Source organism: Colias philodice, chromosome 11 (genome assembly GCF_061535455.1).
Source record: "Colias philodice isolate Cphi_HAF_F1 chromosome 11, ilColPhil1 Martin Lab GWU primary, whole genome shotgun sequence".
In the NCBI taxonomy this organism is placed as follows: Eukaryota; Metazoa; Arthropoda; class Insecta; order Lepidoptera; family Pieridae; genus Colias; species Colias philodice.
In genome coordinates, this window is record NC_143096.1 from 6,487,490 (window position 1) to 6,503,353 (window position 15,864).

Sequence of the window (15,864 nt, forward strand, 5' to 3'; positions counted from 1 at the left end):
CTTCCTACTGCAAGGATCATCAATTACCAGCTACCAGCAGAAGCAGTCCATCCCTCCAGTATCACGGTGAGTATTTACAATATTCAACAGTATTATATATAAATAACTATTTATTGCTATTTTATCTTATAATAATATGAATTATTTATTCCAGATGCACGCGTTTGGATTTTTATGTGTAATTGCAGTCGCATATGCATTGCCTGTTCTCCCGAAACCCCCCGCTATACCACCTAAATCTGTAGAACAAAATCTTGAAGCACAAAATAAAGAACGTGCATTAATACTTAAGGAAGTAGCAGAAGCAAAACCCGAAGTACAAATATACAATGAGCAAGACCCCATCCCGGAGGATGAAAAGAATCACGATTTTATTTTGAAAGAAGCTGAACAGTCCAAGCCTCAATATCAAAAGTATGATGAGCAAAATTCTGATTCGTCGGAATTTAGACCATTCAACGATGGAGAATTATCAAGTGAGGAGATTGACAACAAGAAAAAGTCTAAGCCGAAGCTTGTAATCCCAAAACCTCCTTCATTTTCTACTAAATTGTCTGTACCCTCTTTGCCGATTTCACTGTCATCACTACCAACTTTAGGTATAAAGTGGCCAATTCGCGTCCCTGCCATCTTTAAACGACCTAAAATCACTTATTTAGGTTAATTTTTAGAAAATAATGTATTAACTTACCATACTGTACATACTTATTTAAATATATTTTTATTAATCTAAATTTATGGTCGTTTAACTCAAATACATTATGGACTTTTTTAATGATTTTAGTACTCTATGTGAAAAATAATAAAAGAAGTTTTTTATACACATTTATACCTAAGAATTAGATTTGAATTTAAAACAAGGAAATGAATAATTACCTACTGTGATAAGGCGAAAAATCATGGAAAAAAAATAGTTGTAACTCTTGAATAAATAAAATGTAGGTACAAGTTTTCGTAATTTTCGTACGAAATATTATGTACCCCGGCTTCGCCCGTGGTACATAATATTTACGTGTTCTCTACATAAGAACCATCCTCGTACTTAAAGGAATATAATAAAAAAAGAATTATCGAAATCGGTTCATCCGTTCTCGAGTTATGCGCTTACCAACACATTTTGCGATTCATTTTTATATATAAAGAAGATAAGAGATTCACAAATTTCTTAAGCTTTCCTTTCATAAGATTCTACTTCTGATAATAACGAATTCAAGAAAAAAAGGATTACCGTTATCAGACTAATTGTACACGCGTTATGTCAATTGTCCATGTCGTAAACGAAGGAAAGAGCATTGAGCTATTATTACTACGTATAGAGGAGACACATAAGCGATGTCATCGACTCATCGCTATTGAGGCGAAACTTTGCAAATATTTTGCTTATTACCTACTTATCAATTATTCAATCAATTTATCAATGTAACAAAAAAAATTGATAGGGCTTCGCCCGTGGTACTTAATTCGCAATAAAAGGTAGCCTATGTCCTTTCTCGGGTATCAAAATATCTCCATACCAAATTTCATGCAAATTGGTTCAGTAGCTTAGGCGTGATTGAGTAACAAACAGACAGACAGAGTTACTTTCGCATTTATAATATTAGTATGATTATCAAATTATTTATCGATGAAAAGTTATTTCTTTGCACTTTGCCGTATTACTTGAATTATAAGTGCAATATCGCAACACACTCGAGGGCATGGTTTTTTGCTTTAAAACAAACAAGGCATGAACGCGACCATCGCTCTAAAGCGACTGAGTGCAGAAAAGCCATATGGCTTATGTTGAGCGGAACATATGTGATGTAGGCGGTGTCGTCTCCATACGTATATCTCAATGGGAAAGAGGGATTAATTTTTCCAGATTAAAATTATATCTTGTCTGTTGATATAGTAGATTTATTTCTTTTGGTTTGGGTGTTCCTGTATCCATTATCTGAACAGCTCCATATTATTTATTTATTTTATTATCACCTAAGTCACTCTACTATCTATCTAGTAATTTGAAGCCAATTTTAAAGCTGGAAATAGGTATAAGGCTCTAACTTAGCTTGCAACTATTAATCCGTTTGACATAAACAAATCCAAGTTTAAAACTTTTTATTAATGTGAACTTTGAAAATACTAGTATGTATCTTCTGAAAACAGGAAATAAATATAACAGCATAATCATCAGCATATTTTATTTAAAAAAAGAACTTGCCTTGTCATTAGTCAAAGCCAAATTTAAAATAATTGCATAATTAGTATCGCATATTATTAATAATTCTATTAATGAATTGCACGTAACTAACATATTTAAGATTTTTTGCATACGAATCAATTAAGTGTCTATTACATTTACTAATAGGAATTACTAATATTATGTTGGTCTATGATTTTTTTTGCTCAGCCCTTCTAAATTAATGTTACCTAAAGTATTCGCTTTTACTCATATTTATAATCATAACTTTTATAAAATAATTAATAATTATGTAAAAATACTGATTCCTAGTTACAGTTTTTGAGTCACATATTATTGAAAAACAATAACATGTTTACATTATTATCGTAACTCTTTCGGTATCTACATTGCTACACGTATAACACATTCCTTCATCTACTACACCAAATTTTATACTCGAGATAATTTTAGAGGAGAAACTTCTTTAGAGTAACATTTCAAGGTCGCGTCATGGCAATATCGTCACGTCATGGAGTATGGCGACGATTTTGGTATCTTTGAATCTTGCCAAAGAAGTTTCGCTTCTGTCATGTGTGCTCGGCACACACGCTCTTTTTTTGGAACTAAGTATCGCTTATAATATTAGTGCCTAAATTTATTGGGATTACCACATTCTTTGATAATATGTCAACTACAACTTGAATAACTTTAGTTATTTTTTAGAATCGTTCAAATGGTGATTTGATGTTGATAATACTATTTTTTTGTTGTATAAGAGCGTATTTCTTAACCAAAATATGCGTAGGTATTGTTGAACAGATCTTTTCTATTAATATTTTATTTGCGTTTAAATATGAATAAAGATGTGCTTGTACATACTTTTGTCTGTAATTGTAGCCCTATATTTTGTAGATAATATCTAAGCAAAGAGATTTTTCATGGTATTGCTGATGATTTTGTTTAGAACATGCAATGTAATCATGATGCGGAATACTAAGAATGGTGCCACTGCCTCTGAATTTCTTTTAGTAAATGAGTTGTCAGTTCTAAATTAAATGAGGTGGTATGTGTATTCATATAGGCTTAACATGTAACTGCTGGCACCTGGATAAAAGTAAGCAAATATTCAGACTATATCTCAGTAACAAAGTTAATCCAGATCTGTACAGCCTTTATGTGAAATAGGGTAACAATCATCCAACCTATACCTAACCTAATATAACGAGGATAGATATCCTCCTCTTGGAGAATTAATATTCCTTGGATAAACGTGAAATGTACGGCATAAGTACAATTTACTTATATTAAGACAAAATTATTCATACAGAAAATATTTGCTAAAAATCTATAAAGTCGATCGATTAACTAATGATAACTTATTCTTCGGAAAAAAATCCGCCAATAATGCTTATTGTATCACTTAGCTTTAACGATCGTCTATATAACGTTGTCGTAGATTGATGTTAGTACCAGTATTCGACGAGCATTCATAAAACACAGAACATGTATTAGAAAAGGAAAAGGTGAGGTTAATGTCTATAAAACAAGTATTACACTACATTTCTACAATTACAATTATTTCGTTCCTTAAATTTTATTATTAGATAATATTACTACAATTATATAAATATGTTTTTTTTATATTTTAGATGTATTTCATCGGAGTGTTTTGCTTGATTGCAAGTGTTGTGGGAGTGCCACTCATTCCGGAACCTGCTCGTGAACAATGGAACCGAAATTATCACAAATTGAACTTGAAACAGTTTGCAAATGAAGCGAGACTATCTTCTATTTCAAAACCCAAGGAAGAACGAGCATTATCAGGAGCAATTTTAGAAACCATGAATAATGAATCTCCACTCGAAAATGAGAATCTACTGTGGCACAGAGATAATAAATTTGATTCTATTTCTCATGGGTACGGTGATCATTTTGTGATTAGAAAATATAATGATAAAATTCTTCACGAAGGGGATCACTCGGATTTCCTTATAAAAACTGTAAAAAAGCCAATTCTGGTTGAAGATGAAGTAAAGCTAATAGACATTCATCCTGGTGTTATTGAGTATGAAGAAGCTGTTGAGCCAGCAACTACTTATAATAAACATCAAGAACAAAGTGAAGGTCCTACTGCCGTCGATGAAGATGCAGGCCAAAAAATGACAGTAGAAATTCCTCAGGCTCCAGAATTAACGGGTAAGATGACATTGCCTTCATCGTATTCTTCATTGTACGAACTGCGAAAAGCTGGAATGAATTTATGGCAAAATATAAGGCAGCTACAAGTTCACGAAAGAGACCATCCGGTAGTCACTGAAACTAAAGGTTTTGAACAAAAACCAGCCGTGGTTGAGGAGTTAGTGAAGCCAGTAGTAAAGATCGTGATTCCTGAAGCTCCTACGTTAACGGGTAAAATTTCATTGCCTTCTTCGTATAAATCAGTGTCCGACTTGCAGAACTCAGAAAGGGAGGTCATAGAGAGAATTAAGGAACAGAGACTACGCGAACGGGACCAGAAAATTACTACAGTGCACGAAGTCGCACAGCCGCTGGTTACTGAAACTAAGGGCTTTGAACAAAAGCCAGCCGTGGTTGAGGAGGTAGTGAAGCCAGTAGTCAAGGTCGTGATTCCTGCAGCTCCTACGTTAACTGGTAAAATTTCATTGCCTTCTTCGTATAAATCAGTGTCCGACTTGCAGAACTCAGAAAAGAAGGTCATAGAAAGAATAAAGGAACAGAGACTACGCGAACGGGACCAGAAAATTACTACAGTGCACGAAGTCGCACAGCCAGTAGTGACCGAAACCGAAGGTTTTGAACAAAAGCCAGCTGTGGTTGAGGAGGTAGTGAAGCCAGTAGTCAAGGTCGTGATTCCTGCAGCTCCTACGTTAACTGGTAAAATTTCATTGCCTTCTTCTTACAAATCAGTGTCCGACTTGCAGAACTCAGAAAGGGAGCTCATAGAAAGAACTAAGGAACAGAGACTACGCGAACGGGACCAGAAAATTACTACATTGCACGAAGTCGCACGGCCGGTAGTGACCGAAACCGAAGGTCTTGAACAAAAGCCAGCCGTGGTTGAGGAGGTAGTGAAGCCAGTAGTCAAGGTCGTGATTCCTGCAGCTCCTACGTTAAATGGTAAAATTTCATTGCCTTCTTCTTACAAATCAGTGTCCGACTTGCAGAACTCAGAAAGGGAGGTCATAGAAAGAATTAAGGAACAGAGACTACGCGAACGGGACCAGAAAATTACTACAGTCCACGAAGTCGCACAGCCGCTGGTTATTGAAACTAAGGGCTTTGAACAAAAGCCAGCCGTAGTTGCGGAGGTAGTGAAGCCAGTAGTCAAGGTCGTGATTCCTGCAGCTCCTACGTTAACTGGTAAAATTTCATTGCCTTCTTCTTACAAATCAGTGTCCGACTTGCAGAACTCAGAAAGGGAGCTCATAGAAAGAACTAAGGAACAGAGACTACGCGAACGGGACCAGAAAATTACTACAGTGCACGAAGTCGCACAGCCGCTGGTTACTGAAACTAAGGGCTTTGAACAAAAGCCAGCCGTGGTTGAGGAGGTAGTGAAGCCAGTAGTCAAGGTCGTGATTCCTGCAGCTCCTACGTTAACTGGTAAAATTTCATTGCCTTCTTCGTATAAATCAGTGTCCGACTTGCAGAACTCAGAAAGGGAGGTCATAGAAAGAATTAAGGAACAGAAACTACGCGAACGGGACCAGAAAATTACTACATTGCACGAAGTCGCACGGCCGGTAGTGACCGAAACCGAAGGTCTTGAACAAAAGCCAGCCGTGGTTGAGGAGGTAGTGAAGCCAGTAGTCAAGGTCGTGATTCCTGCAGCTCCTACGTTAACTGGTAAAATTTCATTGCCTTCTTCTTACAAATCAGTGTCCGACTTGCAGAACACAGAAAGGGAGGTCATAGAAAGAATAAAGGAACAGAGACTACGCGAACGGGACCAGAAAACTACTACAGTGCACGAAGTCGCACAGCCGGTAGTGACCGAAACCGAAGGTTTTGAACAAAAGCCAGCCGTGGTTGAGGAGGTAGTGAAGCCAGTAGTCAAGGTCGTGATTCCTGCAGCTCCTACGTTAACTGGTAAAATTTCATTGCCTTCTTCGTATAAATCAGTGTCCGACTTGCAGAACTCAGAAAGGGAGGTCATAGAAAGAATTAAGGAACAGAAACTACGCGAACGGGACCAGAAAATTACTACAGTCCACAAAGTCACACAGCCGCTGGTTACTGAAACTAAGGGCTTTGATAAAAAGCCAGCCGTGGTTGAAGAGGTAGTGAAGCCAGTAGTCAAGGTCGTGATTCCTGCAGCTCCTACGTTAACTAGTAAAATTTCATTGCCTTCTTCTTACAAATCAGTGTCCGACTTGCAGAACTCAGAAAGGGAGCTCATAGAAAGAACTAAGGAACAGAGACTACGCGAACGGGACCAGAAAATTACTACAGTGCACGAAGTCGCACAGCCGGTAGTGACCGAAACAGAAGGTTTTGAACAAAAGCCAGCCGTGGTTGAGGAGGTAGTGAAGCCAGTAGTCAAGGTCGTGATTCCTGCAGCTCCTACGTTAACTGGTAAAATTTCATTGCCTTCTTCGTACAAGTCAGTGTCCGACTTGCAGAACTCAGAAAAGGAGGTCATAGAAAGAATTAAGGAACAGAGACTACGCGAACGGGACCAGAAAATTACTACAGTCCACGAAGTCGCACAGCCGCTGGTTACTGAAACTAAGGGCTTTGAACAAAAGCCAGCCGTGGTTGAGGAGGTAGTGAAGCCAGTAGTCAAGGTCGTGATTCCTGCAGCTCCTACGTTAACTGGTAAAATTTCATTGCCTTCTTCGTACAAGTCAGTGTCCGACTTGCAGAACTCAGAAAAGGAGGTCATAGAAAGAATTAAGGAACAGAGACTACGCGAACGGGACCAGAAAATTACTACAGTCCACGAAGTCGCACAGCCGCTGGTTACTGAAACTAAGGGCTTTGAACAAAAGCCAGCCGTGGTTGAGGAGGTAGTGAAGCCAGTAGTCAAGGTCGTGATTCCTGCAGCTCCTACGTTAACTGGTAAAATTTCATTGCCTTCTTCGTATAAATCAGTGTCCGACTTGCAGAACTCAGAAAGGGAGGTCATAGAAAGAATTAAGGAACAGAGACTACGCGAACGGGACCAGAAAATTACTACATTGCACGAAGTCGCACGGCCGGTAGTGACCGAAACCGAAGGTCTTGAACAAAAGCCAGCCGTGGTTGAGGAGGTAGTGAAGCCAGTAGTCAAGGTTGTGATTCCTGCAGCTCCTACGTTAACTGGTAAAATTTCATTGCCTTCTTCGTACAAGTCAGTGTCCGACTTGCAGAACTCAGAAAAGGAGGTCATAGAAAGAATAAAGGAACAGAGACTACGCGAACGGGACCAGAAAATTACTACAGTGCACGAAGTCGCACAGCCGGTAGTGACCGAAACCGAAGGTTTTGAACAAAAGCCAGCCGTGGTTGAGGACGTAGTGAAGCCAGTAGTCAAGGTCGTGATTCCTGCAGCTCCTACGTTAACTGGTAAAATTTCATTGCCTTCTTCTTACAAATCAGTGTCCGACTTGCAGAACTCAGAAAGGGAGCTCATAGAAAGAACTAAGGAACAGAGACTACGCGAACGGGACCAGAAAATTACTACAGTGCACGAAGTCGCACAGCCGGTAGTGACCGAAACCGAAGGTCTTGAACAAAAGCCAGCCGTGGTTGAGGAGGTAGTGAAGCCAGTAGTCAAGGTCGTGATTCCTGCAGCTCCTACGTTAACTGGTAAAATTTCATTGCCTTCTTCGTACAAGTCAGTGTCCGACTTGCAGAACTCAGAAAAGGAGGTCATAGAAAGAATAAAGGAACAGAGACTACGCGAACGGGACCAGAAAATTACTACAGTCCACGAAGTCGCACAGCCGCTGGTTACTGAAACTAAGGGCTTTGAACAAAAGCCAGCCGTGGTTGAGGAGGTAGTGAAGCCAGTAGTCAAGGTCGTGATTCCTGCAGCTCCTACGTTAACTGGTAAAATTTCATTGCCTTCTTCTTACAAATCAGTGTCTTACTTGCAGAACTCAGAAAGGGAGCTCATAGAAAGAACTAAGGAACAGAGACTACGCGAACGGGACCAGAAAATTACTACAGTGCACGAAGTCGCACAGCCGGTAGTGACCGAAACAGAAGGTCTTGAACAAAAGCCAGCCGTGGTTGAGGAGGTAGTGAAGCCAGTAGTCAAGGTCGTGATTCCTGCAGCTCCTACGTTAACTGGTAAAATTTCATTGCCTTCTTCTTACAAATCAGTGTCCGACTTGCAGAATTCAGAAAGGGAGGTCATAGAAAGAATTAAGGAACAGAAACGACGCGAACGGGAACAGAAAATTACTACAGTACACGAAGTCGCACGGCCGGTAGTGACCGAAACCGAAGGTCTTGAACAAAAGCCAGCCGTGGTTGAGGAGGTAGTGAAGCCAGTAGTCAAGGTCGTGATTCCTGCAGCTCCTACGTTAACTGGTAAAATTTCATTGCCTTCTTCTTATAAATCAGTGTCCGACTTGCAGAACTCAGAAAGGGAGGTCATAGAAAGAATTAAGGAACAGAAACTACGCGAACGGGACCAGAAAATTACTACAGTCCACGAAGTCGCACAGCCGCTGGTTACTGAAACTAAGGGCTTTGAACAAAAGCCAGCCGTGGTTGAGGAGGTAGTGAAGCCAGTAGTCAAGGTCGTGATTCCTGCAGCTCCTACGTTAACTGGTAAAATTTCATTGCCTTCTTCGTATAAATCAGTGTCCGACTTGCAGAACTCAGAAAGGGAGGTCATAGAAAGAATTAAGGAACAGAGACGACGCGAACGGGACCAGAAAATTACTACAGTGCACGAAGTCGCACAGCCGCTGGTTACTGAAACTAAGGGCTTTGAACAAAAGCCAGCCGTGGTTGAGGAGGTAGTGAAGCCAGTAGTCAAGGTCGTGATTCCTGCAGCTCCTACGTTAACTGGTAAAATTTCATTGCCTTCTTCGTACAAGTCAGTGTCCGACTTGCAGAACTCAGAAAAGGAGGTCATAGAAAGAATAAAGGAACAGAGACTACGCGAACGGGACCAGAAAATTACTACAGTGCACGAAGTCGCACAGCCGGTAGTGACCGAAACCGAAGGTTTTGAACAAAAGCCAGCCGTGGTTGAGGACGTAGTGAAGCCAGTAGTCAAGTTCGTGATTCCTGCAGCTCCTACGTTAACTGGTAAAATTTCATTGCCTTCTTCTTACAAATCAGTGTCCGACTTGCAGAACTCAGAAAGGGAGCTCATAGAAAGAACTAAGGAACAGAGACTACGCGAACGGGACCAGAAAATTACTACAGTGCACGAAGTCGCACAGCCGGTAGTGACCGAAACCGAAGGTCTTGAACAAAAGCCAGCCGTGGTTGAGGAGGTAGTGAAGCCAGTAGTCAAGGTCGTGATTCCTGCAGCTCCTACGTTAACTGGTAAAATTTCATTGCCTTCTTCTTACAAATCAGTGTCCGACTTGCAGAACTCAGAAAGGGAGCTCATAGAAAGAACTAAGGAACAGAGACTACGCGAACGGGACCAGAAAATTACTACAGTGCACGAAGTCTCACAGCCGGTAGTGACCGAAACCGAAGGTCTTGAACAAAAGCCAGCCGTGGTTGAGGAGGTAGTGAAGCCAGTAGTCAAGGTCGTGATTCCTGCAGCTCCTACGTTAACTGGTAAAATTTCATTGCCTTCTTCTTACAAATCAGTGTCCGACTTGCAGAATTCAGAAAGGGAGGTCATAGAAAGAATTAAGGAACAGAAACTACGCGAACGGGAACAGAAAATTACTACAGTACACGAAGTCGCACGGCCGGTAGTGACCGAAACCGAAGGTCTTGAACAAAAGCCAGCCGTGGTTGAGGAGGTAGTGAAGCCAGTAGTCAAGGTCGTGATTCCTGCAGCTCCTACGTTAACTGGTAAAATTTCATTGCCTTCTTCTTATAAATCAGTGTCCGACTTGCAGAACTCAGAAAGGGAGGTCATAGAAAGAATTAAGGAACAGAAACTACGCGAACGGGACCAGAAAATTACTACAGTCCACGAAGTCGCACAGCCGCTGGTTACTGAAACTAAGGGCTTTGAACAAAAGCCAGCCGTGGTTGAGGAGGTAGTGAAGCCAGTAGTCAAGGTCGTGATTCCTGCAGCTCCTACGTTAACTGGTAAAATTTCATTGCCTTCTTCTTACAAATCAGTGTCCGACTTGCAGAACTCAGAAAGGGAGCTCATAGAAAGAACTAAGGAACAGAGACTACGCGAACGGGACCAGAAAATTACTACAGTGCACGAAGTCGCACAGCCGCTGGTTACTGAAACTAAGGGCTTTGAACAAAAGCCAGCCGTGGTTGAGGAGGTAGTGAAGCCAGAGGTAAAGATCGTGATTCCTGAAGCTCCTACGTTAACGGGTAAAATTTCATTGCCTTCTTTGTATAAATCAGTGTTCGACTTGCAGAACACAGAAAGAGAGGTCAAAGAAAGAATTAAGGAACAGAGACTACGCGAACGGGAACAGAAAATTACTACAGTCCACGAAGTCGCACAGCCAGTTGTTACTGGAACCAAAGATATCGAACAAAAGCCAACTGTGGTGGAGGAAGTAGTGAAGCCAGTAGTAAACACGCAACCCGAAGAGGTTATTGTTAAAGAAGAAGTTATTATTCCACAGGCTCCCATTTTAACAAGAAAAATATCGTCATTATATCCTTCACGTTCAGTTTTGCCAGAAGAGTTGAAATCGGAAGTAGAATTTAAAAAAAGGTATCCGCCAGGGACAATTCCTCACATTCCAAAACATTTTAATGATTATCTAGATTTTTATAAAAAATTAAGACCTGACCTTCTCGCTAGAGAAAATTCTTTGAAAGATTTAGGTTTCTCACAACGAGAAAGTATTGTAAAATTTGAACAGATTGATTCTAAGGATATTAAACATAAGTCGGTATGGCGTAATCCTTCGTGATTGTACCAACATAATTTAGTTTACTTTGACCATATCGGCCATGCTCTGTGAATATTGACGTAAAATAATTGTAATATAATACAGTGACCAAATTTGTAAGTTTCACGTATGAAATGTGAACAGTATAAAATTGTATATTTATGAAGGAAAAAATAAAGCAAAAATAAAAAAGTGAAGTTTTTATTTGGACTTATAGACGTATAGTTTCTTTAACAATTATCAAGAAATTAAAAGTTATATGTTTTTTGCTATTGATGATATTAATCATGACACTGTTAATGATATAGAGCAGGCTCCAAGGAGATGTTTGTTTGCATAAATAGCGGACCTAAATCTGACTTCTGATATATATTGTATAGATCCCAGACATCCTATAGACAGATGTTGCCAACCAGTTTTGTGGTCCCCTTCCCCGCACCCCGGTAATTAAATATGGCATACAAAGAAAAAAATAAACATTTCCAAAACATGCCGCGTGGGGTATCAAATGAAAGAGCTTATTGAGTAGATGACGAATATATAGCATACTATAACATTTCTTACACTTTCTCTAAGATTTTTTAGAAAATTTACGAAAATGGTCCATTTTTGAGTTAACTTTAAACCACTATAGATTGAAAACTCATGAATATATTTTTTAAATTATTATTTTAAATAATTAACAATAGTCCATTGTTTACGATTCAATAGTTCGTACAGTGAAATAGTTGCATGGGGGAGTGGGGGGAGCATCCAAAGATGGCGAGTATATTTTCAAGTTTATGCCAAATCTAATCACACAGAGGCTGATTCAAGAATTTTCTGCCATATTTTTCATTCAGTCAAACACAAAGACAGTGCAGAGATAATTATTCTAAGCCCTGACACCGATATTTTTGTATTAGGCCTTTATTTCTGGCATAATATATAATACTGTACGTATTTTTATAATCTCGAATAGAATGCAAAAATAATTCAGTATTTTCGGCATCCATGGTGCGAAAATCTGTCCTCACCGACAGATCGCGAGCTGACGCTTTGCGATGCGAAACATCACTAGCGAAACGTATGCGTCTGTGTAACGGCCATTTCGCAGGTCCTTGCGAAACAATACTGACAAAGACGCAACTATTTCATCTATCTATGTGCTAGAGTGAGACATATCATATGCGAAAACCTGCCACACTACTTACAGTTTTTTCGTTGTTTCGCTGCCGCATACGAATGCGTAGGTGTACTAAAGGCGTTAATGACCAAAACAATATAGTCGTCGAAAATTACAATGGCATATCATTGCGAAAAAGTTGCGAAAACATTGCTGTGTACTAACGTTCCGCAGATATTTCGCTACGCAGTAGATCCGCAGAGATTCGCTGCCGCGTACGAATGCGTAGGTGTACTAAAGGCGTAATACTATTATGAGTTTTGTGTTTGATTTATCATTTTATGAACCTCCACATACTGATATCTATCATTTAAGTAACTTGCAACCCAACTAAACATTAACTCATTAGATATCATGTGCGATAAAGCCTTATTTTTATTTTTTGCTAATTTAATAAATTCTTCACATTGTCTAAATAAATACAATTATATTTTTTTTTGCAAAAACAATTTTTTTATGAATCTAATAAAAATCTAAATAGAAGTCGAACTAGTGAATTGTGTGTATCTTTAAAAAATCTTTACCTTCTTTACCTTTTAAAAAAATAATTAAAATTCCTCAAAACGCTAGGGATTGGTAAAAATAATGACTCCCTTGTAAAAAATAACTTTGCCTAGACTCCTTAAATAATCATTTCTCTTCTTCTGCACCTATTTTCCAAAATAATAAACACTCAACAATATCTCGTATTTCAAAAATTTCCTCTTTTAGTTTCCTGCCGTTCGATTTTAAGCAAATCAATTGCTGTGATGTTGAGAAAAATATTTTATCGATTACCTCTAAATCTGTTGGCGAAGATGGTGTCAGTCGTAATATGATCGTTCCCATCCTTGATATTATTGTCCCTATCATAACTCATATCCTAAACTGGTCCCTCGATACTGGAGTGTTTCCTCAAATTTGGAAACAGGCCAGTATCATTCCTATTCCTAAGAAAAAAAATCCTTCATGCCTGTCCGATTTCCGTCCCATCTTCATTCTACCCTTCCTGTCTAAGCTCCTCGAACGTCTAATCCATCAACAACTTTCCCAGGGATCGAGGAGAGAATTGATGTGAAGAATCACATCAATTCTCTCCTCGATCCCTACCAATCCGGTTTCCGCCCCGGTCATAGTACGACTACAGCCCTTTTGAAAATTACTGAAGACATTCGCCGAGGAATAGATAACAAAGAGCTTACAATTCTGACACTGTTGGATTTTAGTAATGCGTTCAACACCGTTGATTATGATATATTGTTGAGTGTACTGCTTTCCGTCAACGTGTCCCCTGCGGCAATAGAATGGTTTCGGTCCTACCTACATGGCCGTCGACAACGCATTAAAGTTGAAAATACATTTTCTTCTTGGTGTGATGTAAGTGCTGGTGTGCCACAGGGGGGCGTCCTATCCCCTCTCTTATTTGCAATCTTTATAAATTGTGTTACTACAAGACTGACTTCATGTTATCACCTATATGCTGATGATCTCCAAATATATTCTCAAGCCACTTTGACTGATTTATCTCTAGCTGTGAACCGTATAAATTGCAACCTCTCGCACATATCTGATTGGAGTAAATCTTTTGGACTAAGTTTGAATCCTTCCAAAACACAGACGATTATATTTGGTAGTCAAAGTCTCTTATCTAGAATCAATTGGACGACTCTACCACCGATTGTACTTGATGGTATTATTGTTCCTTACAGTAAGTTTGTTAAAAATCTCGGCATCATACTAGACGAAACTTTGTCCTGGTCTCATCAGATAAAAACCATAAGTTCCAAAATATTCGCTGCTGCTTCTAGTTTACGTCGATTGCGTAATTTACTTCCCATTCCCACCAAAATTTTGTTGGCGCAATCCTTACTCCTGCCAATCCTTGATTACGCTGACGTGTGTTTTACTAACCTAACTCAAGAGCATCTTAATAAACTTGAGCGGTTACAAAATTTTGCTGTGCGGTTCATATATAGTCTGCGCAAGTATGACCATGTTTCGGAATTTCGGTCAAGACTTCAGTGGCTCCCCATCCGCCTCCGCCGGAATACACATATCCTTTCCTCCCTTTATTCCATACTCTTTAATCCCACATCACCTTCCTACTTAAAAGTAAATTTTGAATTCCTTGGCACTAGGAATACGAACTTACGATCTGCTGAAAATCTTACGCTACATATACCTTCCCATTCTTCCAATTTCTTCCATTCTTCCTTCTCCGTTCAAGCAATCCGATTGTGGAACTCCTTACCAGTCACAATAAGAAAAGCACAGACCCTTCATTCATTTAAAAATCAATTAAAAAACTACTACCTTCGTTCAATCAGTAACAAATCCTTAAAAGCTATTTAAATTTAAGTTTTCGTTTATATAATTATTATTCTTGTACTATTATGTATCCACTTATGTTTCCTTCTATATGTAAAATACTTTTCTATGTTTCCTCTTTCCTCTTCTTACTCTACTCTTTAATTCTTGCTCACTATATCTGTCTACATAGAGTTGCTTGGAAGAAATCGCTCACGAGCGATAAAGCCGCTCTTTGTACATATATACATTTTAAGTTTGTTTATATATAATAAGTTAATTTAGTCATAAGTTATCTCAACCATGTAACAAACTGTATTTCTGTGTATGTACAATAAAGAGTATTCATTCATTCATTCATAATTTAACAATATGATACACCAACATTGTTATTTTCTCTCATTTCCCTTCATTGCTAAATTCCACAGATATTAAATCATTTAGTTATTTTCGGATGAAGAAGAAAATTCAAGGTAGGATATTTTTTATTAATAAAAACTCATTATCCATACTTAATATAATATTATAATTTATTAATAATTATAAATGCGAAAGTAACTCTGTCTGTCTGTCTGTTACTCAATCACGCCTAAACTACTGAACCAATTTGCATGAAATTTGGTATGGAGATATTTTGATACCCGAGAAAGGACATAGGATAGGTTTTATCCCGGAAATCCTACGGGAACGAGTTTTTCTTTGAAAACGCGGGCGAAGCCGCGGGCGGAAAGCTAGTATTTCATAAATCATTTTGCAACTTCCAAGTTGGTATAAAATATTGGAAGAAAAAATTTTATTTATTTAGGTAAGTACAAATGTACATAAAATAATGATGATCGAATCGGCACATTCGAAATCACTTACTCCGACAATATTGTGTAAAAGCTGTACGAAGGTTTATAGTTTCATCCAAATTAAATAAATATAGTTTAAAGGAACTAAGAAAAGACGCTTTAATAAAATAAAAATAAGTGCCTACGTTTAAAAAAAACCGACTTCAAAATATAAAAGTAAAAAATAAATAAGATTTGATGTTATTAATTACCACATATTATTTAATTGTGCTATTTACTAAATAGGTTTTATGTCAGTGCCGAGCCAATGTAAACCTTACATAGTAGTAATTTCATAATGCGCGGTTTACACGGGCTTAATACTAAGTGCTTAGTTGAACCGGTTGAACCCGGTCGGAATAGTAAGGAGTTAGAGTATTTATTGTTATTTTTGACATTTAT

The 15,864-nt window shown here is 38.6% G+C and overlaps 1 protein-coding gene across 1 annotated transcript; it reads left to right on the top strand.

The window, feature by feature from the left end:
* Window positions 1-99: 99 nt before the first annotated feature.
* LOC149484654 (uncharacterized) lies at window positions 100-671 on the top strand. The gene has a single exon (XM_089700436.1). The coding sequence runs from the start codon at window positions 137-139 to the stop codon at window positions 662-664; it is 528 nt and encodes a 175-aa protein (XP_089556562.1). The 5' UTR covers window positions 100-136; the 3' UTR covers window positions 665-671.
* Window positions 672-15,864: the final 15,193 nt, after the last annotated feature.

What these genes read in the sequence shown, in the direction of transcription:
- LOC149484654 (XM_089700436.1), top strand. Translation starts at nt 137, where the DNA reads ATGAATTATTTATTCCAGATGCACGCGTTTGGATTTTTATGTGTAATT.